Here is a 19,841-nt window from a genome sequence, read left to right as displayed (position 1 = left end):
ACCCCAAGTAAGACCAATGTCAATATGAGATCTCTCCCACAAACCTGATGATAGGTTATAATGCCCTCCCCACCTCAAGCACCAAAAAAGAGTCCAGTAAACAATAAAACACATTAGCTGTTGACCTAATCACTGAATTTCCTGTGTTCTACGGGGCCCAGGATGCAATGTAAGCAAGAGGAACAGGAAGAAATAAAGGGAATTTAGGGAGCTATTGAGAGAAGTAACAGGAAATTATGATGCAATGGACTTAGTGGCAGGAAGTCTGATTGGGGATGAGGGAAAGGGGCCAACAATTTAGTTTTTCACTTTCCTCTTAGAGTTATTAGTAACAGAGAGGTTTAGATAGTTTGGGAGTAGGATAAGGAAGAAGGTACCAAGTGAATTGATAGTTGTGGTACTGTCTTAATGGAGATCTTAATAACATTAATGTTGCTCCCAAACAGGTCTCTCATGGGATTAAAGGATCATAGACATGGAACTGCAGGGTACCTTAGAAATCATCTAGTCCAAGCCCTCGTTTTATTTTATTTTATTTTACTTTTTTTTAGGCAATGGGGGTTAAGTGATTTGCCCAGGGTCACACAGCTAGTAAGTGTCAAGTGTTTGGTCTGAGGCCAGATTTGAACTCAGGTCCTCCTGACTTCAGGGCCGGTGCTCTATCCACTGTGCCACCTAGCTGCCCCCAAGTCCTCATTTTATTGGTGAGGAGACCAAGGCTTATTGAGGTACGATGATTTGCCCAAGTTCACATAACTAGTACGTGTCAGAAGTGGGATTTTAATCTAAGTCCTTCTTACCCCAATATCCAATCCCAGTATTTTGTCTATTAAGCCATACTGTTTTTGATACACACATATGTGTATGTATATGGATGGATATATATGTATACGTGCATGCATGTGTATATATGTATGCATGTATGTATATGTATGTATGTGCACGCAAATGTGTATATATGTACAAGTATATACATATACGTGTATGTGTGTCTATGTGTGTGTGTGTGTGTGTGTATATATATATATATATTTATATATATATATATTGAAATCCACGTAGTTTCCTCTAAAAAAATATAAGTTAAGGTTACTATTCTCATACCTTAAAACATAGGAAGTTAGAGAGATTATGGACCAGTAAAAAGATTTAACCACTGAGAGGAAGCATGACTAGTGGACAGAGTCTTAGAGTCCAGAAGGCCTGGGTTCAGCTGCTGCCTCTCATTCCTCTTAGTTATGTGATCCTTGTCAAGTAACAACCTCTCAGCACCACAAGCAACTCTCTAAGACTATAAATTACATATGAATTGCCTATCTACTCCAGTAGAAGGAGGTTCAAGAGGGACAGCATCTGATCCTCTTTTATCTATGAATTTATTTTTAGGTTGACAAAATAAAAAGTATGGAAAATGTATTACTTCAACCTCATGCCTATAAGGATAATTTAAAAACAAAGCAAAATTATGAGAACCAAAGTTTGAGGCCTTTTGTGTCATAAGGAGGATGATACACAGCCATTAAGAAATATTGTTAAAAGAAAAGTTCCTTTTGTCTCATTCCAGTTTAAAGTATGTATCAAATATATGAGGTACAGTGGACACTCAGTTACAAGGGTTTTAGAGTTGATTGGTGGGGAGGTCACAGAATTATGGGACTTTGGATTCTGAAGAAATATCAGAGGTCATTTAGTCCAAACTCATAAGTAAAGCCTCTCCTCCACAACATCCTTGACAAGTGACTGCCCAACCACTTCTTGAAGACCTCTAGGGATTAATTTACTCATGAGGTGGCCAATTCTGCCCTTTGGATAGTTCTGTTCATTAAGAATTTCTTTCTTCTATGGAGCAAAAATATGACTTTGTTTAACTATCACCTATTGCTCTTCTTGCCCCCATTGCTCTGCCCTCTGGGGGCAAGCACAATAAATCTAATTAATCTTTGTTCTGCAAGAGAACCTTTTAAATATTGTAAAGTTTGCTGTGATGCCCACCCTTTAAAGTATTCTCATCCTTTCTTCTTATAACCAGTCCTTACATGATTTAAAGAATCCCTCAATTAGGCTTATTCTAGTTGACAGTCTCATAGATTGAGAGAGAGAAGAGCCATTAGTCTCTCATTTCACATCTTTGCTCCCCCCACCCCACCATTAATTCACTTCCCCAATTTGTACCAATGCTAGCAGGCTGGGGTCCTAGGATGAGTGATTGCTATAACTAATTTGAGGACTCTGGAGTGGGTAGATAATCCTGGTGGGTTGCTACTCTCTTAGCACTGTAGCTTCTAAGTTCCTACCAATGTGCTTTCCAAAAAAACAAGTCAGTCAATTGACTCAGTTACCTCTTAATAAAAGTGTTTACTCAGAAGGCAAAGCAAGAATAATAATCACACACCATTCCACCTATACACATGGGGTGCACTCTCCTAACAACACACTAGAGAGTACATTAGAGAGAGTGGGAACAAATTTAAACTACCATGGTAGTGAGGCACATGTATAGGGAAATCATATGGCTAGGGCACTTTTCCACCCTGTAGCTGTAGGCCTTAATGTGTTTTTTTCCTTTACTGAATGAATGTCTTCACAAAGTTTCACCGAGAATGGGTGGCTCTGTTGTTAAAATAAACTGCATTGGATTGTCACTCAGTCAGTCAGTCAGTCAATAAGTATTCTTTAAACTCCTACTACGTGCCAGTGGTAGGGATACAAAAAGAAGCAGGAGTCAGTCTATGCTCTCAAAGAGCTCACAATCTAATGGGAGGTTGCTGTGCTTCTAGGCTGGGCTGCTTACCTTCTGGGCCAGGCCTCTCTGATATTGTGGGGATGGTCTGCCCCTCCTGGGCCTTGCCATTCCTGTTGTAGAACTCAAGATTACTTCTTCACTGTTAGGGTAATGTTTTGCTATTTCATAAAGAGCAGAACCCTCAGCCTGGTATTGTAGAAGTTCCTTTAGTTCCGTTCTGTTGAATGGGCTCTGAGGGGTTTCCAGAACTTAGGAAGCAGGTGGCAGGGAAGAGAGATTATAGCCTCTATGTCACCAGGCCCTGAAGTTTTTTTGTCTTTGACCAATCTTCCTGACTTAGAGCTGGATCACCTCACTGAGAGACCTCACTCTAACTTACGGTGATTACTAACATCGTGCCAAATCTTTATCTTTGTTAGTTTGGCCACAGTCAGGTAACATACATTTGTAAGATAATCATAACAGTTGTGAGGTTCAGAATTTCTAAATTAATTATTCCAAAGTTCTCCTGTTGGTCACATATGACATGGGTAAAAAGAACTGACGCTATCTTTGCCCACTGTAAGTGCATTGTCTCTGTCTCTCCTAATGTTTTTCATATCTAAGTCTTACGTTTGTTTTGGTTGTTGCGCCTATAAATCAGCAATGTTACCTAAGTCTGAAAAGAATGCCCTCTTATATATAGCTGAGGAAACTGAGGCCCAGATAGATTAAGTGATTTACCCAATGTCATGCAAGTCATAAATATCAGAATTGGGATTTGAACCTAAAGTCCTCTGACTTTAAAACCACTTCACTTTCTACTATACCATGCTGCTCCTTATGTTGTCAATGTCTTTCCTAAAATATGGTGCCCAGAAGCAGACACAGTACTATGGACATAGTCTGAAGAGGGCAGAGTACGATGAGATAAATTCTCTCCTCTCTTGTTCTTAACACTATGCTTCTATTAATATAGCCTAAGGTCACTTTTTTTGGCTGCCATATAAAACGTAATTGTCTCATACTGAGCTTGCATTACACTAAAATCACCAGATCTTTCTCACATGACTTTCCGCCTAGCACCATTTCATTTATATATGTTACAGGGGAAATATATGATAATTTAGAAATATTTTAAAAATAAATTTCCTTCTCTATTTTTTTCTGTTCAGTGTTGTCTGATAATAGCAGAAGGCTCCTTCTTTCCCCCTCATCCCAAAATATCAGGCAGGATTTTAAGAAAATAGTACGAAACTACTGATTGATTGGGAAGACAAAGGCAAATAATAAAGCTTCAGACAACATATATCAGAATTGTATCCTAATGCATCAAGTCCAAGGATAAATGCTACAGTCAGAGGAGAATTTACCATGGAAAAACTAAAACTATTTGAATAGCATAATAAAACAAAACCCACCTTTTACTAAGTTCTTCATTTAGCTGAAAGGTAATCCCATGGACATCACCATTTGATCAAAATGAAGATGGTTTTTACATTTTGTTCTGATACTTCTCAGAGGAGATTTTTTGTCCCTTTCCAGGCTCTGAACTTACTTATTTACTCAGTCAGAGAGCCAGAGGCAGAATTGGTTTGAAACTGGGTTTCCTGACTGCCAAGTCCAGTACATTCTCCACAATATTAAGTGGTGCAGTGGACAGAGCACAGGTCCTGGCATCAACAAGACCAGAGTTCAAATGCGACCCCAGACACTTCCTAGCTGTGTGACCAAGGGCAAACCACTCAGTCTCAGTTTTCTTTTCTGTTAATAGGGGATAATAATAGTAATTACCTCTCAGAGTTGTTGTGAGATAATTCTAAAGTGCTTAGCACAGAGCCTGACACACAGTAAGTGCTGTTTAAATATTAGCTATTATTATTATTGTTATTGTTGTTGCTAAACTCCTTCTTGTAGCTATACGTGTAAATCTTAAATGACAAGACAATAAAAACAAAACTCCTTTACATGTTAATCCAGATGAGTGCCAGCTAAGATTTACTTTTGTTAACTTTCTCCATGATCTATGAGCCTATGCTCCTTTGCTCATAACTTTTTGGGTCATTGCTATTAAAAGGTTTAATCTGCCATGAACTAGATCATTCTCTTCACCTTGCTCAGCTGAATTTGAGTATTGACTTGAAATACTCAAAAAGCCTTTTTGTCATTACCTAAGTGTTGGTTGAATGTATTCAAATGGAATTGTAATGAAGCACCTCTATGTCCAAGGACTTAAGAGTTCACTCTCTCCTCTCCAGGTGTGAATGCACTTTAGATAACACTCTCTGGGAAAGAAACCATTTGGAATCATAAATGACCCCTGTCAAATTTCTAACTATAATAACACCATTATATTAAATGAAGCAATGGAAGGAGATATGCCTGACCTACAACATTTGGCTCCTGCATCTTAAGTCTGTGAGTTTGCCACGGGCAGACTTTTACATCGACAAAGATAGTAGAAATTCATTAGCTGTGTGACCACGAAAACTCACTTTAACTTTCAGAGCTTCAACTTCCTCATCTGTGAAATGGGTATAATGTCTGTACTACTTACATCCCAGGGCTACTGACAGGAAAGTGCTTGGAGAACCATTAACCAAATAAAGGTATGCAAATGTGAATTATCAGTACGTATGCCTGGAGTCGGGAAGATTCATCTTCCTTGTGTTCAAATGTGGTCTCAGACACTTACTATGTGACTCTGAGTGAGTCACTTAACCCTGTTTGCCTCAATTTCCTTATCTGTAAAATGAGCTAGAGAAGGAAATGGCAAACCACTTCAGTATCTTTGCTAAGAAAACCCCAAATCAGGTCAGGAAGAGTCAGACATGACTGAAATGACTGAAGAACAAAATATTTTTAATGTTGTACAGTGGTATTAAGCTAATTTAACTTTTTGCTAATAGTGCTGTAGAGCGGGGGGTGGGGGGCAAACTGTAACCTGATTCGGACCTATTCTTGTTTTTGTATAGCCCTGGGAGCTCAGAATGGTTTTTCCATGTTAGAATAAAGTTTTATTGAATTTAAAAATGTAAAAAAACCATTCTTTTCTTGCAGCAGGTTATACAAAAATAGCAGGAGGGCCCATAGTTTGTTGACACCCTGCTGTAGGGCATAGAAGCTTACTGATGTAAAACAGGTGGCACCTCTTTTACATAGTCTGGGCTGGTCCTTTAAGGGATGGGGGGGGGTCCATCTGGCTTCCTTGATGCTTAGGCATGAAAACTGAATTGATATTAGAATTGGAATTGGTATGAGAGGTTTTAAAGGAATTCTCATTGCCCTGTGGAGAATGCCTTTGTGATCGAGTAGAAATTGGGGACTGGGTCCATCATCAAATTGGACACAGGGGCCATGATGCTATGTTGTGGAGGTACAAGACCATATGATTCCCTCAGATGAGGATGATACATGGAATTCTGCTCAATGGTGAGCCTCATGTCAACTTGAGTATGCACCTTTAAAAGATCACTATGGTATGATCCCATTTGGTTCTCAATCTGTCTCTGACTGGCAAATTGCTTATACTGGCTCCCTTCCTCTATCCCAGGGCCAAGTGTTTGCCCTTACTGTAGTTGATACTTATTTAGGATATAGGATTCTAGTTCCATTAAATCCACCACCATGGCAGCCCTTATCATAGAGCTTACAGAACATATCCTTATTTCTTATTGGCCATCCCCTCTACCACTGATTTTAATGAGACAACCCATTTTATTGCAAAGTTCTGAAATTAGGCTCCTCATCATCATACTTACCGGGTCTTTCATCTTCTATTTTTTGAGAAGGTGGTATGGTTGAATGCTGGAATAAACTTTTAAAGTAGCAATTTTACCATGACATCCCTAATTATTGAGGTTGAGTATTTTATCTTCCAGACGATATGTCTTTGAAAAATTAGCACTATTCCGAGAAGTAGGAGGAGGGATCCCCTGGTCCAATGAATTCTTGGATTCAGCCTCCAGGAAGTGTCAACTTCTAAGGATGAACTAACTACATTTGCACATAGTCCCAGTTTACCCTTCCTTATTCGATTCCCTGTGTTAAGTTTCTCAGGCCTTGAGGTTTCTGTCTCCTTGGTTGGTTCTATAAGAGATGGTTCACGTCCCCCTTTATTGGTAGATTTCTTTTCCCCTGAGTTGAGGTGAGAGACCAAGGAAAAGAATTATTGGATGGTGTTTTTTTTTTTAATAAAATGGAGGAAGACAAAATTGTTTTTTCATAATTATGATGAATGGGAATTCTCCTGGAAGAAAGGGAATCCTTTAACTGCCTTGGTGGTAAAGTTGATTTCCTGGATGAAGTAATAGGGAATCTGTATCTGAACCACACAGAAGAAGTTAATAGCCTCTCAGCAGAGACTTCTAAAGGGATCAAAATTTAGGACCATTCCCCTGATGGGGCTCTCAGCTATAGGAGGTTATGGCTATGGGCTAGAGAACATTCAGTCCCTGGGGCAGATGGCATACAAGAGTCCTGTGACCTCTTAGCTAGAAATGACCCAGACCTTCATCCGAAGTTTTCATTCGTGGTGCTACTCTAAGTCATCATTGTCATTTTTGTTACAGGAGAATTACTCTGAACTGCTCCTGACATAATGACTCCATTACACAGTTTGTACTTTTAAGAGGATGTTTATGCTGTTTTTGTCTTTTTAAAAATTTTTATTTAGCTCCTCTTCTAGTGTACCACTAAGTTTAGAGTTTTCTCAAGGCTACTTTGGCATGCTGAGTCAACCTTTTGAACATTTGGAATTGTATCCTTAATCATTATAAGGAAAATTGTTTTCATTGGTTTTTTTTTTTTCATTTTTTCATTCACTAGTATCTCACTGCATTTTAACCCTGACCCTGAATCACTGGGCTGGTCTGAGTTAGGCCTGCCACAGAATACTCACAAAGGACTAAAAGCAATTTTCCTTATCTCTGTTCTTCCTGCCCTAATATTAGCAAAGCACAAAGCATATTTGCAAACAAACAAATAGAATATCAATTCATTTCTGCATAAAAACACAGCCCAACATTACCTCCAAACGAGAGCCTTTTTAGTTAATGAAAGGAACAAAATGAAGCTGCCTGGCTACTGAAGAAAGCAAGGTTTGGTTGCAATTACATATTTTTTCTATCATGGGATTTTTAATATTCATGGGGAAGAAGTGGGATGACTAATTTGCTTTGGTCAAAAAATCCAGCAAGTGACCATGCAGTTAAGAAGGCTCTGAAGACCCAGCTTAGAAGAAAAGCTATGAGCAGCAAAATATTCCCTTTGGAGGCTGCATTTGGCTCATCCACCAAACTTTCCTTTTTCCTCCTTTTCCTTTTCTTGCAGTTTTCATTTGCTCTGAGGGACAACTGAATATACCAAAATCAACAATTAAATTCTCTCTTTGTTTTTGTGGCATATGACAAATGCATGGAGGACATCTTCTGTTACTTAGGCAGGCAGGGCACTTACTTTGATTGATGCTCTGGGGTGGAAAAAAAATGAGCTGGAAAGAATTACAATGGAGTGCCTACAGACTGGAATGGGGATAGACTAATTAGTGCTGCATTAAACAGTTGGATTGCATTTGGCAAAGAAGCATCACTAGGAGCAAAGTATAGGGGTTATTGATGCAAAACTGCATAGGATGCATTATACTCTATTGCTGTATATTTGTAGAAAAACATTGAAAATTTTAATTACGAAATGGGAACTATAGTAGCCTAAGTGTTCAGCACCTTCAAAGATGTGTGAGGGAGGCCACTCTTTCCAATATCACCCAAATACATGACCTAATTGCGTTTTTCTTTCTCAATCTAAGACAATCATTCCATAGTTTCCCTCTCTGTAATTATTTCTAGAAAGGGACAACTGCTGCCATGTACCCTTTCCCCCACCATCCCTCTTTGTGGCTCCTAACCTCTAGAAGTCTTTGCACTCTAGAGGACGTGGCTGTTGATGGCTAAAAGCATTAAACAGAGGGGTAAAGTTCTCTTTGTCCACTCTTTCTTAGACTCAGACGGTCATTCCTGACTTGATGTATTAAGAACTTTGTGAACAATGCAAGGCTATTTGACCCCTACCCAAAACAAGCAGAAAAGGAGAAGCAAAGCTTGTTTTTATTTTATGATTTGCCAGTCTATCTCAAAGATTCAGTAAGATGTTGGCAGAAGGAAAGGGGGAATTGGTCACCAGGTCCCAGGAGGAGGATTTCTAATTCAAGAGCTTGACTTTCTCTTGATAACATGATTTCTATGAAGTTCCCCTTGGCCACGTACCAAGCTCACTTTTCTAGCTAGAACAAGGAGGTACCACCAGAGAACCAAGGCCCCAGAGATTCACCAGTCAACCACATTACTAGAATTTATTTCAGACTTGGGAAAGGTTCAGCCCAGCATTTTGAGCTCCATGAATCCCATGAACCCCATGCAGTCCAGTGGATCCAGTTATCTAGTCAGAAATAAAGGAAACTCCCCAATCAATTGAAAAAAAAACCTCTCATCTAATCATCAGAGTTATTGTCACCTGAAAGACCAAGGATGTTGGAAGGTTCAATTAAATGATTTCAGGGTAAGAGGGAAAGAGGAACTACAAAAATATGAGGGCCTGTTATGAAAAAGTTCTCAAAACCATCAGCATGAAGCCTTGAAAAGTTCCAGCAGTTCAACATACCTTTGTATCTTTGTATCGCCAAGACCTAGCACAGTGCCTGGAATACAGAGGGCATTTGCTAAATGCTTGTAGAATGGATGAAGGGAGGTAAAGTTGACTTGGGATGTGACTTCTGGGAACTTTTCTACTTCATGGAATGAGAGCCCTGGGAACAGTTGTGTTAAGCTAATGAATAACCATTCTGGTGTCCTGGTGCAGTTTTTCAGAATTATCTGAAGATCTCCTGTAGCTGAGATTCCTTTCTATTGCTCTATTCTTACCAACCTCTCTCCCTACTCTAGTCTTCTGACCCAGTGGTTAGCATAATGACCAATTCAGAAGATTTCATGTAATGGATTTCCATATGCCTATGTTATGAGTAAATACATCCCCAAAGACTGCCCAGTCATCCTTTCATTCATAAAAAACAGCAGGTGATTTTAACTCCTTCATGGATGACAGGAAGGGCACTAAGTCATCAAAACATCAGGACTGTTATCAAATGGCTAAAACTTTCCTTTCATGAATAAAATTCAGGAATTGTGCCAAAAGCTCAAGGAAGAAATCCTGAATTGTCCATAGATTTTTAAAATCCCCTTGATTAGAATTCTATCGCATTTCTGAACTGCTTCTCTGCCACCACGACCTTCTCCTGCTAGGAGGACACCAGTGAGACATCTCCTAGTGATAGCCTAGGCTTTAGGACAAGCTGGATGCTGTATTAAATCCCTACTCTTCTGCCTTTTCTTTCCCTTGCTTATATACCAACACCTATTACATATCCTGTCATTTTGTTACCAGGCTGGCTTTGGCTCAAGAATTAGGTAAACATCAGTCATTCCACCACACACATTTAGACTTCATCTTATTTTATAATGATGTTAATGTTTATTGTACAAAAATTAGATGCATCTGTATATTTTAGCATTTTATTTCAGTCACAGAACGCAAAAAAAACCCTCGACATTGGAATCAGTTTGATTTTTTTGTGATTGAAGATATTAAACACTACAAGAGCGTGGAAATTTCAATCTGATTAGGATCAAAATTCCTCAGGATCAAAACACTTCTTTTTTCCCCCTACAGTTTTACTAATTGTGTGATACTTGACATTGCGGAGTTATTCCACAGCATGATAGCTAAATACGTGAAGTGTATTTTACTGTTTGGAATTATCAACTCATTCTATTTGTTTTTAATGTGTTTAAGGTTATTAAAAGAACCCAAAATTAGAAGTTGCGTGTATGATTTAAAAGGGTGAGCTCAATCATTGCAAGCAGGCAAAATCACAAACAAGAGCTTGGATGACAACAGGAATTTCCTTTCCAAATCGTAACCAAAAGAAATAATGAAGAGACACAAAATTTGAAAGCAGACTTTTGTGTGTGTTAGGAAGCATGACACCCAGAAAAATCAGGCAATAGGGACCACCAGGAATGGAATGATTGTTTATTTTTTACAAATCTCAGATTACTTCGACTGATGGAAATGAGATAAAAATAGATTTGGGAGAAAAGAATCCAACATATTTGTTGGAGAACTTTTGCCTCATGGGAAGAAATGAACTGCCCTGGTTCACTGTTCCTGAGGAATTGTGCTATAGGTGTAAATCAAATCCCAGAGAGATAGTACAATATTTTCCAAGCAGCCGGCCTACACTTATCCAAAAGTATATTCATGCTTTCCTCCAAAGGTCCTTCTGTCTTGAACCTCAGCTACAGAGTACCCAATGTTTCTTCTCAGAGAGCATCATTGATTTTTTTTCCAGTTAATTGAGGAGACATATACTTGGGTGATACATGCCACCTAAGAAGCAAATTCATTCTAAGGAGCAAATGTATTCTCTAAGTCACTGACCTGCTCAGGGCTAAGAAGAGACTCTGAGGAAAGGTAATCATACAAAGGGGAACTATTTGCACAGAGAAGCACTTCCACAGAGAGCTTCACACAGTGAACTTGGTCCTATGTTTACTACTATAGTAATCATAATAGCAGCTAGTATTTCTGTAACACTTTAAAGTTTGCAAAACTTTAAAAATGTTATCTCATTCCATCCTCACAGCAATCTTGTGAGGTAAGTGCTATTATTATTCCCATTTTAGAGATGAGAAAATTGAAACTCAGAGGTTGTGACCAGAGTCAGTAAGTATCTGAGGCAGGATTTGAATCTGGATCTTCCTGACACCAATTCCAACACTCTATCTAATACTTCACCCAGCCATATCCACACCTAATACTGTTAAAGATAGATAAGATGGTTGCATTTGGAGGTGGGGTGGAGGGCGGTGGTGAGGGGATGTTTTGGCCTTAACGAGATCATCACTGTGTATAACCACCAGTGTGGAACTTATAGTTTTAGAGAGTTCCTAAGGGCACTGAGAAGTTAAAATGACTTTCCCATAGTCACAGAGCTAGCATGCAGTACTTTAATCTAGACCATTCTGACTTTAAGACCAATCCTCTTTCCACCAGTTTCGTGGGTTTTTTTTAAGGAAAGGGGGTGTCAGTTTATCGAATCTTTTGTGTGCTTTTCAGGGTTTAAAATCTCATGTTTCATAAATGGGTTTCAGGGAAGCAATTGAAAAAGAAAGAAAAAAAACCATTTAACTCAATTTCCCTTAACAAAAGCACACAGGTACTGTCTATTTTGTTGGCTTTTACTAAATGAATTTTTTTTATTCCCAGTTTATTTTGTCACCCCCAAAATCCATTTACAACTCCAGATATGAATTAGGAGATCTAAAGGGGACTTTGAGATATATGACTGATAGTATGAGTTTAGATTTTTAATAAGAGCCCCCAAAAGGGCAGAAAGGCGCCCCCCTTTCTCCATGTTGGTAGGGGTTGGGGGGAATGGAAATCCCAGGTTCCCTTAAGGACTGTGAAGTCACTGACCCTTGGCCTTCTGAGGCTCTGGGGATCCTTTCCCAATGGCTCGCAGTGCATCTGCACAGCCAACGTTCAACAGAGACCCAGGAAAACCGCCTGTGAACCACTTTGAGTAGGTTACTGCTCTCACACAGTTGGTTCTGCCTTGCTCATATGCTCAGCTATCTCACGTGCCAGAAAGTTCAATCTCAGGGTCAAGATCTTGGAATCAGATTCAAAGAGCTGAGATTGGTTTCTACCCCCCCCAGGAGAAGGGGGATGGAGGTGTCTGTTAATCTGAATAATCCCCTCTCCAGAAACAAAGTGAACAGACAGTGCAGTTGAGCACGGCTGTAACTGGGGAAGGACAAAGGAAACACTTTGATATGCTACGAGCTACTCCTTCGGCTGTCTCTCCCTGGCCCCCCCCCCCCCCTTAAATGCAAGATAAGCAGGGATTTTTATGTGGTTCTCATCTATTTGGATTTTTAGCTTCTTTGCCTCCCTCCCTCTTTCCCCAAGCATGTTTGGAGCTGAGGTTGCGAGCGCAGAAGCTGGAAGGGTGAACATCACCAGCCTCCCCAGGGAGAGGCCCCTTTCATTGTCTAGGCCACTTGGAGTTTATTGTTCGTTGTTGTCATTGAGCTGTTTCAGTCATATCCAACTTTCATGACCCCATCTGGGGTTTTCTTGGCAAAGACACTGGAGTAGTTTGCCATTTCCTTCTCCACTCATTTTACAGATGAGGAAACTGAGGCAAACAGGGCTGAGTGACTTGGTGTCTGAAGCTGGATTTGAACTGAGGAAGATGAATCTTCTTGACTTCAGGCCTGGCACTCTATCCACTGCCCCCCCTAGCTACTCTGCTTGGAGTAAGCATCTGGAAACCCAAGTCCTATGGTCCTCAGACTCCATTTTCGATTAAATTTTGAGAGAGGCAAAAGTGTTCACACCTTTTACATCTGGAGAGATCACTGGCTTCTCTTTTGGAGAAAAGGCCTCGCCAATAGGATAAAGGAAAAAAATGAGGACTGAAACCAAACATTTTAAGAGCAAGATGAAAGCACTGGACCAGGTTATTTTGACATAAAGGAGGTACTTACAGTCTAAGTGACTGTGCCTGATTCCTTCCACATCTTCGGCGTGAATGAAGTGGTAACATCTCTTCCCTACAATATCTACAGGGGTCAGATCCATGTAATCACTAATCCTGCAGAGAAAACACACACACACACACACATACACAGAGGCTATAATTTAGAAAGGATGAGAAATATAGGAACCATCAATGACTTAGAAAGAGAAGTCCACCAAAACATTTCTCATTACACCAAGCATATGTATCTATGGAAGTTGCACCTATTTATTGGAGGGAGAAATCTGCAGAGATAAGATTGCTTGTTTAAAATATAATGGACATTTGCGTTTTACAAAATGGGAAATGTACTGGAGTAAGTTTATGTGTTTTAATAATTTGGAAGTATGATGAAGCAGCATTTTTTTTTGGGAGGGGGGCTGGTAGACCGTCCATTTAGTCAACATAATTCCATGAAATTAGACAGCTTCAACAACAATGCAAAAAATCCTCATTAAAGGCCAAGATAATTCAAGGTTACATAATAAAATAAAAACATGTTATGTTTTTACCAAATGATTAGAGACACCTTTCATTTAAACAGATTGGTCTTCTATTGGGTATTTTCATGAAAAAGAGCTCCCAAACGTTTCTTGGCACAAAGTCCAAATTGACATTTCAAGGGATGTAATTTAAATGCTGAGACATACAGATGCCTGGGGGTGTTATCTTTTTTAGTCTGAGTCATTTGGGAACTCAGCTTTCACTCCTGGCCCTTTGAACTGGGACTTTGTGGTTGATTCCACATAGAAAGTTTTAAGCCATTTTTGCTTCTTTTCTTGGCCTGGGTTCTACAGTATGTGTGTGTAAGGCACTGCCACTGATTGTCCAGATGTCAATGTCCTTGGGCAGGAGTACAGAAGAATATAACCAAAATTGAAAAACATGTTGGGGGAACCTGTCTGGTCTACACAGACATTTCAAAATGTTCCGTCCTTCCCTATAACCCCCAGGATCAGATTCTGTTCCTCAGACCCAAAATCTAAAATGGTCTTGTTTGTTGATTCCCTCCCCTCTGTTCCCCTTCTCATCTTCATGCTTTTTTTTTTTAAAGGAATAAAGCCTATTTATTCAGATATTCAAGGAAGATTTTGACCAGGTTTACTATAACTTTATATATATCTGTTCAAATGTGAATGGACTCTTTTACAAGTGGAGATGGTTTGAGAAGTCAATGACACTATTTATTTTACAGTTAAGTGGTCCTGGACTGTTCCCTAAGCTGGGACACTCATGAATGCTGGATTATACACACACATGTACATATATATGTGTATGTGTGTGTATATGTGCATGTACACACATACATGTGTATGTATGTATACATATGTATGTATGTACACACATACACATTATCTTCTCAATGGCTTACACAATATCTAGCCATTCAAAAATGTGCTTTGACTAAAATAGAATTCTTGGCCAAAGTAAGACTGGTTTAAAAAAAAAGGGATAACTTTTTGATGCTCTATGGGTCCAGAGCTGAAAAGTGGTATTTTAGGGTAGGTGGGAATTTTACCAAAACAATTAGGATATTTTTTCAGCACAGGCTACTTCCTCTTCCTGCAGGGGAGGGAACCAGAGTGCTATTTAAGAAAAATGCATGGTGGGTTCTTTGAAATTTCCTTGATATTCCAAGAGTTGCAATTTGGTTTGGCAGAGAAAGCACTGGTTTGGGAGTCAGATTGCCAACCCCCCTCCCCCAATCAAATCTTACTTAGTGTTTGATCTCAGGGAAGTCACTTTTCTTCCCTATATCTCAGTCTCCTAATCTGTAAAGCAAGGAGGTCTAGATGGCCTTTGACATCCTTTCCAGATCTAGATCTCCAAATAATTCCAAAGTTTAATAACTGCTTTGCATGGGGTCAAGCATAGGCAATGTTATAAAATAAGAATGATAAATTCAAATTTTGGAATAAACTACAACTTTAAAGCAATAATTATAAGCTAATAGAGGGGGCAAGCATTTATTAGGTGCCTACTATGTGCCAGGCACTATGTTAAGCATATTAAAAATATTATATCATTTGCTCCACACAACAACCTTGTGAGTGATATAGAAACTTCAGTTTTTATTATTAAAAAATTCTGTGAGGGTTGTTTTAATTATTTAATTGCTAGTTTTTACATACTGCTTCAAAGTTTGCAAAAACACTTTACAAATATCTCATTTTATCTCACAATAACCTTATCAGGTAGGTGCAATTATTATCCTCATCTTATAGCTGAACAAACTGAGGCAGGCAGAAGCGAAGTTACTTACCAAGGGTCAACACAGTGAATAAATATCTTAGACTGGATTTGAACTTAGGTTTTCCTGATTCCAGGCCCAGCACTCTATCCATTGAGTAACCTAGTTGCCTCATAGGAAAACAGATTAAATGACTTGCCCAAGGTCACACAGCTAGTAATTGTGTGAGGCAAGGTTTAAACTCAAGTCTTCCTGATTCCAGGCCCAGTGCTCTATCTGCTGAGCCACCTATCTGCCTCTAAAATTAAAGAAAAAATAAAATATCAACCCATGAAAGATGCCATTCCATTTTAAGCTCTAGAAGAAAAGCATTTTTTTTTTGTTTATTCTTAACACTTTGGCAAAGTGCCTTCTATATGGTAGATACTTAATAAATGTTGAGTTGAACTCAATTTATCTTCTTTTCGGGTTGACAATTATGTTCAGCCTAATATCTCTCATATCCAGATGATCAAATACGCCATCCGGCATGCATCTCCTTTTAAATAGAGATGTTTTTCCTGATCACTTTATCTTTAGCGAGAAGATTCTGTTGCATTGTTCTGGCTGACACAAGCTCACAAAAAACATGGGGTCACAGCATCCCAGATTTTGAGCTGGAAGGGACCTTGTCAGGCATCTAGCCCAATCCAATCATTTTACAGCTGAGAAAACTGAGGCTGAGAGGAGTTAAAGACTTTTCCCAGAGTCTAATGGGCAGTAAAGGAGCTGGGCAGGGACTGCAATCCAGCTTCTCTGGCTCCAAATAAAGTGCTCAATTTTTAGTTCAATTCAATTCAAGCAACATTTATCAGGTGCCTACTATGTATGATGCCATGTTCTAGGTCCTGACTTCTTGCCAACGATGACTCAACACTAGAGGATGGCTAGGTAGCTACACTAGACAGACAGAGAAAGAGAGAGAGAGAGAGAAAGAGAGAGAGAGAGAGAGAGAGAGAGAGAGAGAGAGAGAGAGAGAGAGCAACTACCTTATTTTAAACAACTATCTGTTTCAAAACCCTATCTGGTCCCAATGACACTAACACATGATGCTGTTGTAGCTCAGTCATTTCAGGCATGTCTGACTCTTCATGACTCCATTTGGGGTTTTCTTGGCAAAGATATTGGAGTGGGTTACCATTTCCTTCTCCAGCTCATTTTACAGATGAGGAAACTGAGGGCAAACAGGGTTAAATGACTTGCCCAGGGTCACACAGCTAGTGAGTATCTGAAACCAGATCTGAACTCAGGAAGATGAGTCTTCCTGACTCTAGGCCTGGCACTCTACCTACTGTGCCATCTAGCTGCCCTCACACATAATGACCTCCATCCTTTTACAAATTAGGCTGAAAAGGGGATTTTAGGTGAAGATTTCTTTGCACTACCCTATTCTCTAATTCCATCTAACCTTACAGTTTAATAGCATATAAACAAGTACTGGACCTCTGATTTTGCTGATATAGGGAACCCTCAAATAAGGAAACTCTACTGATTCAGGTGGCCTCCTTGTCTACAACTTATAGAATTAGACAACTGTTTAGAGCGCTAAGAAGTGATTTGCCCAGGGTCACACAGCCAGTATGAGTCAGTGGCAGGATTTGAACAAGTCTCCCTAGCTCTGAGGCCAGCTTTGTATCCACTGCTTTCATTAATGCCATAAATGGCAGAAGGAAACTTTTTAACTATAGGCTGAAAATTCATTTTAAGAGCTCAGTGATGAGGAAAAGATGCCAATTCATTTATGGGATGACTCATCTTTTTAATTTATAAGAGTGAAATACTCAGGATTATGTGGTATTACTTAATAGTTTTGCAAATTCCCTTCTCCTCTTTTCTTCCTTTCTCTTCCTTCATTTCCTCATTTGTACTCCATGTACTTAAGTGCTCTTCTGAAATGTTGACAGTTAAGAGGCCAGAGACCTCACATTATAGCCAGGAAACAGGCCCAGCTGGGATGTCAGCAGGACCCCTTTCACTAGATTGTTTCATCAGTGGGCCTAAACCTCATCCTGACTTCTCCTTGGCTACCCAGTCAATCAGGGTTTCCATTATAGCAAGGTGGTCCTGGTGCTTTTCTTTCATTGTATTGTGAACCCTAATGTAAGTATTAAGTAAAAAGCATGTTTGGTGTCAGTCCAAAGAGCTATTAACAACCTCCATCAATGCTCCATAGGAAAATGAGATTTCAGGCAAGGCAGAAGACACACAGAATACACACACAACACTGAAAAAGGAAAAGAAAAATGAAGTACCTATTTTCACAGTAAATGATATTGAGGTCCATATTTACTCGAGTAACAAACATGTGGCAGTCGATCCGGACTTCATTGATCGTAGGAGGGGGCAAAGCATGGGCGACCACTACAAGACCCATGATTTGGCTGGGGACTGTCCGACCGTGGGACAAAGACACTCTCAGACGTAACCGGCCTGTTATGTGAATCACCTGGAAGAGAACACAAGACAGATGATGGGATCAGTCCACTTAAAACACAGATGCAAAGTACTCCATTTGAGAGGCACAGAATTAGGCTTAGAGCAGTAATTAATAGCTTGCATCTTATCATAATGGCCCTAAGTGTCCTCTCAGCAAGAGACAAAAGAAAAATGGTGTTATACCTACAGTCTCCAAGTCAGCATCTTTTGGGCTATTGATGCTTTTCAGGACTTTAAAAAAAGGGTTTAACTAGGGAGTTTATTAGCTTAGTCTTGAAATACATAATATAAAATTCTTGAAGTCATGGATAGTGCTTGGCGCATAGTAGGTGCTTAATAAATACTTTCCCTTTACCCTCCTCCCTAACCCACAGGTCACTCAGACCTGATTGGGGGTGAGGGGTGGAGGGAAAGAGTGTCAACATGAAATGCCATAGACCCTGCTCTCACGTAGCTTTTAATATCACAAGAGGCCGGGCTCTGTAATTGACCAAAATGGCCAATGACATTATTTAGGATGTGATCTTTCTTATAAAGATACCAAATAAAATGGTACAAGGAGGACTTACAGTATATCCTGTGGCAATTCAGTGATTCTTTCACAGAATAAAGACTTTGTTATACTTGTTTATAGCAAGAGTATCATCATTAGCATAATTATACAATCATATTATTAATACCAATATATTATGTTTGCATAGTACTTTTTTGTGGTTGTTGCTGTTTAGTCATTTTCAATCTTGTCCCATTCTTCATGACCCCGCTTGGGGTGTTCTTGGCAAAGATACTGGAGTGGTTTGCCATTTCCTTCTCCAGATCATTTTTTAGATGAGGAAACTGAGGCTTACAATTTAGAAAATATCATTATATACAACATCTCAACTTATCTTCACAACATGACTATGAGGTAGGATGGGTGTTAAAAATGTTGTCTCTTTTTTGTTCTTTTTAGTTTTGGGTCTGTGATTTCATACATGTGGGGAACTCCTGGTGGAGAAACAACTTTCACCAATGCAGACTGCCAACTCATCTGTAACTTGTAATTTTAGAGCACTTTGAGGTTAAGAGACTTTCTCATAGATCTTCTCCACAGATCTCTCTCTCTCTCTCTCTCTCTCTCTCTCTTTCTCCCCCACCCACTCTCGAATGCATTTTAATATATTCTCTTTTTTGAGATGATTGTCACTTTTCACCTTTCCCTCTTTTCCAGTAAACCTTTACCCTCTTCTTGTCTCCTCACCTCAACATCCCCACACAGTGGGGATATAAGCATAGGGTTACTTAACTTTATGTCTTTTATGTCTTAAGTATAAAAGACATAGATTTAAAGCAAAAATAAATCAGTACCCTTGTCAGGTTCTGATGACATATGCCTCATTCTGCATCTAATGCCCATCACCTCTCTGCCAAGAGGTGAGAAGAATGTTTATCTCATTTTATAGATGGAGAAATTGGGGTCTAGAAAGTTAAATGATTTGCCCAAGATCACATAGATATTAAATGGGTCTTTTGGTAGCAAATATACTGATTTTTCTACTATGGCATATTGACTTCTCTTGAGAACCTTATTAGAGGTTTAGCCAGGATACCTAGAATAAAATAAATTCTATTTCTCAACCAAAATACTTTAAACAAAATTTTAAATGCCTACTAAAGATTTTTATGTGAGAGTTTGTAAACTTTGGGTTCTTAACGTGGGGTTCATGAACTTATTTTGAAAAATATTTTGATATCTCTTCTGATATAATTGGTTTCCTTTGCATTTTAGAATATTACTCTGAGAAGGGGTTATAGGCTTCAAGAGACTGCCCTAG

At 39.2% G+C, this 19,841-nt stretch overlaps 1 protein-coding gene across 1 annotated transcript in view; it reads right to left on the bottom strand.

The window, feature by feature from the left end:
* NPAS3 (neuronal PAS domain protein 3) overlaps nucleotides 1-19,841 on the bottom strand; it is a 1,128,724-nt gene that overhangs the window by 24,583 nt on the left and 1,084,300 nt on the right. Inside the window, exons 8-9 of the mRNA XM_027870104.1 lie at nucleotides 17,844-18,037; nucleotides 13,330-13,436 (exon numbers count right to left, since the gene is read on the bottom strand). Coding sequence (XP_027725905.1) covers nucleotides 13,330-13,436; nucleotides 17,844-18,037 — 301 coding nt within the window. The remainder of the gene's footprint in view (nucleotides 1-13,329; nucleotides 13,437-17,843; nucleotides 18,038-19,841) is intronic.

Source organism: Vombatus ursinus, unplaced genomic scaffold, assembly GCF_900497805.2.
Source record: "Vombatus ursinus unplaced genomic scaffold, bare-nosed wombat genome assembly UNPS02014794.1, whole genome shotgun sequence".
Taxonomy (NCBI): domain Eukaryota; kingdom Metazoa; phylum Chordata; class Mammalia; order Diprotodontia; family Vombatidae; genus Vombatus; species Vombatus ursinus.
The sequence above is the reverse complement of the archived record's forward strand: the minus strand, read 5'-3'. Positions and strand labels throughout refer to the sequence as shown.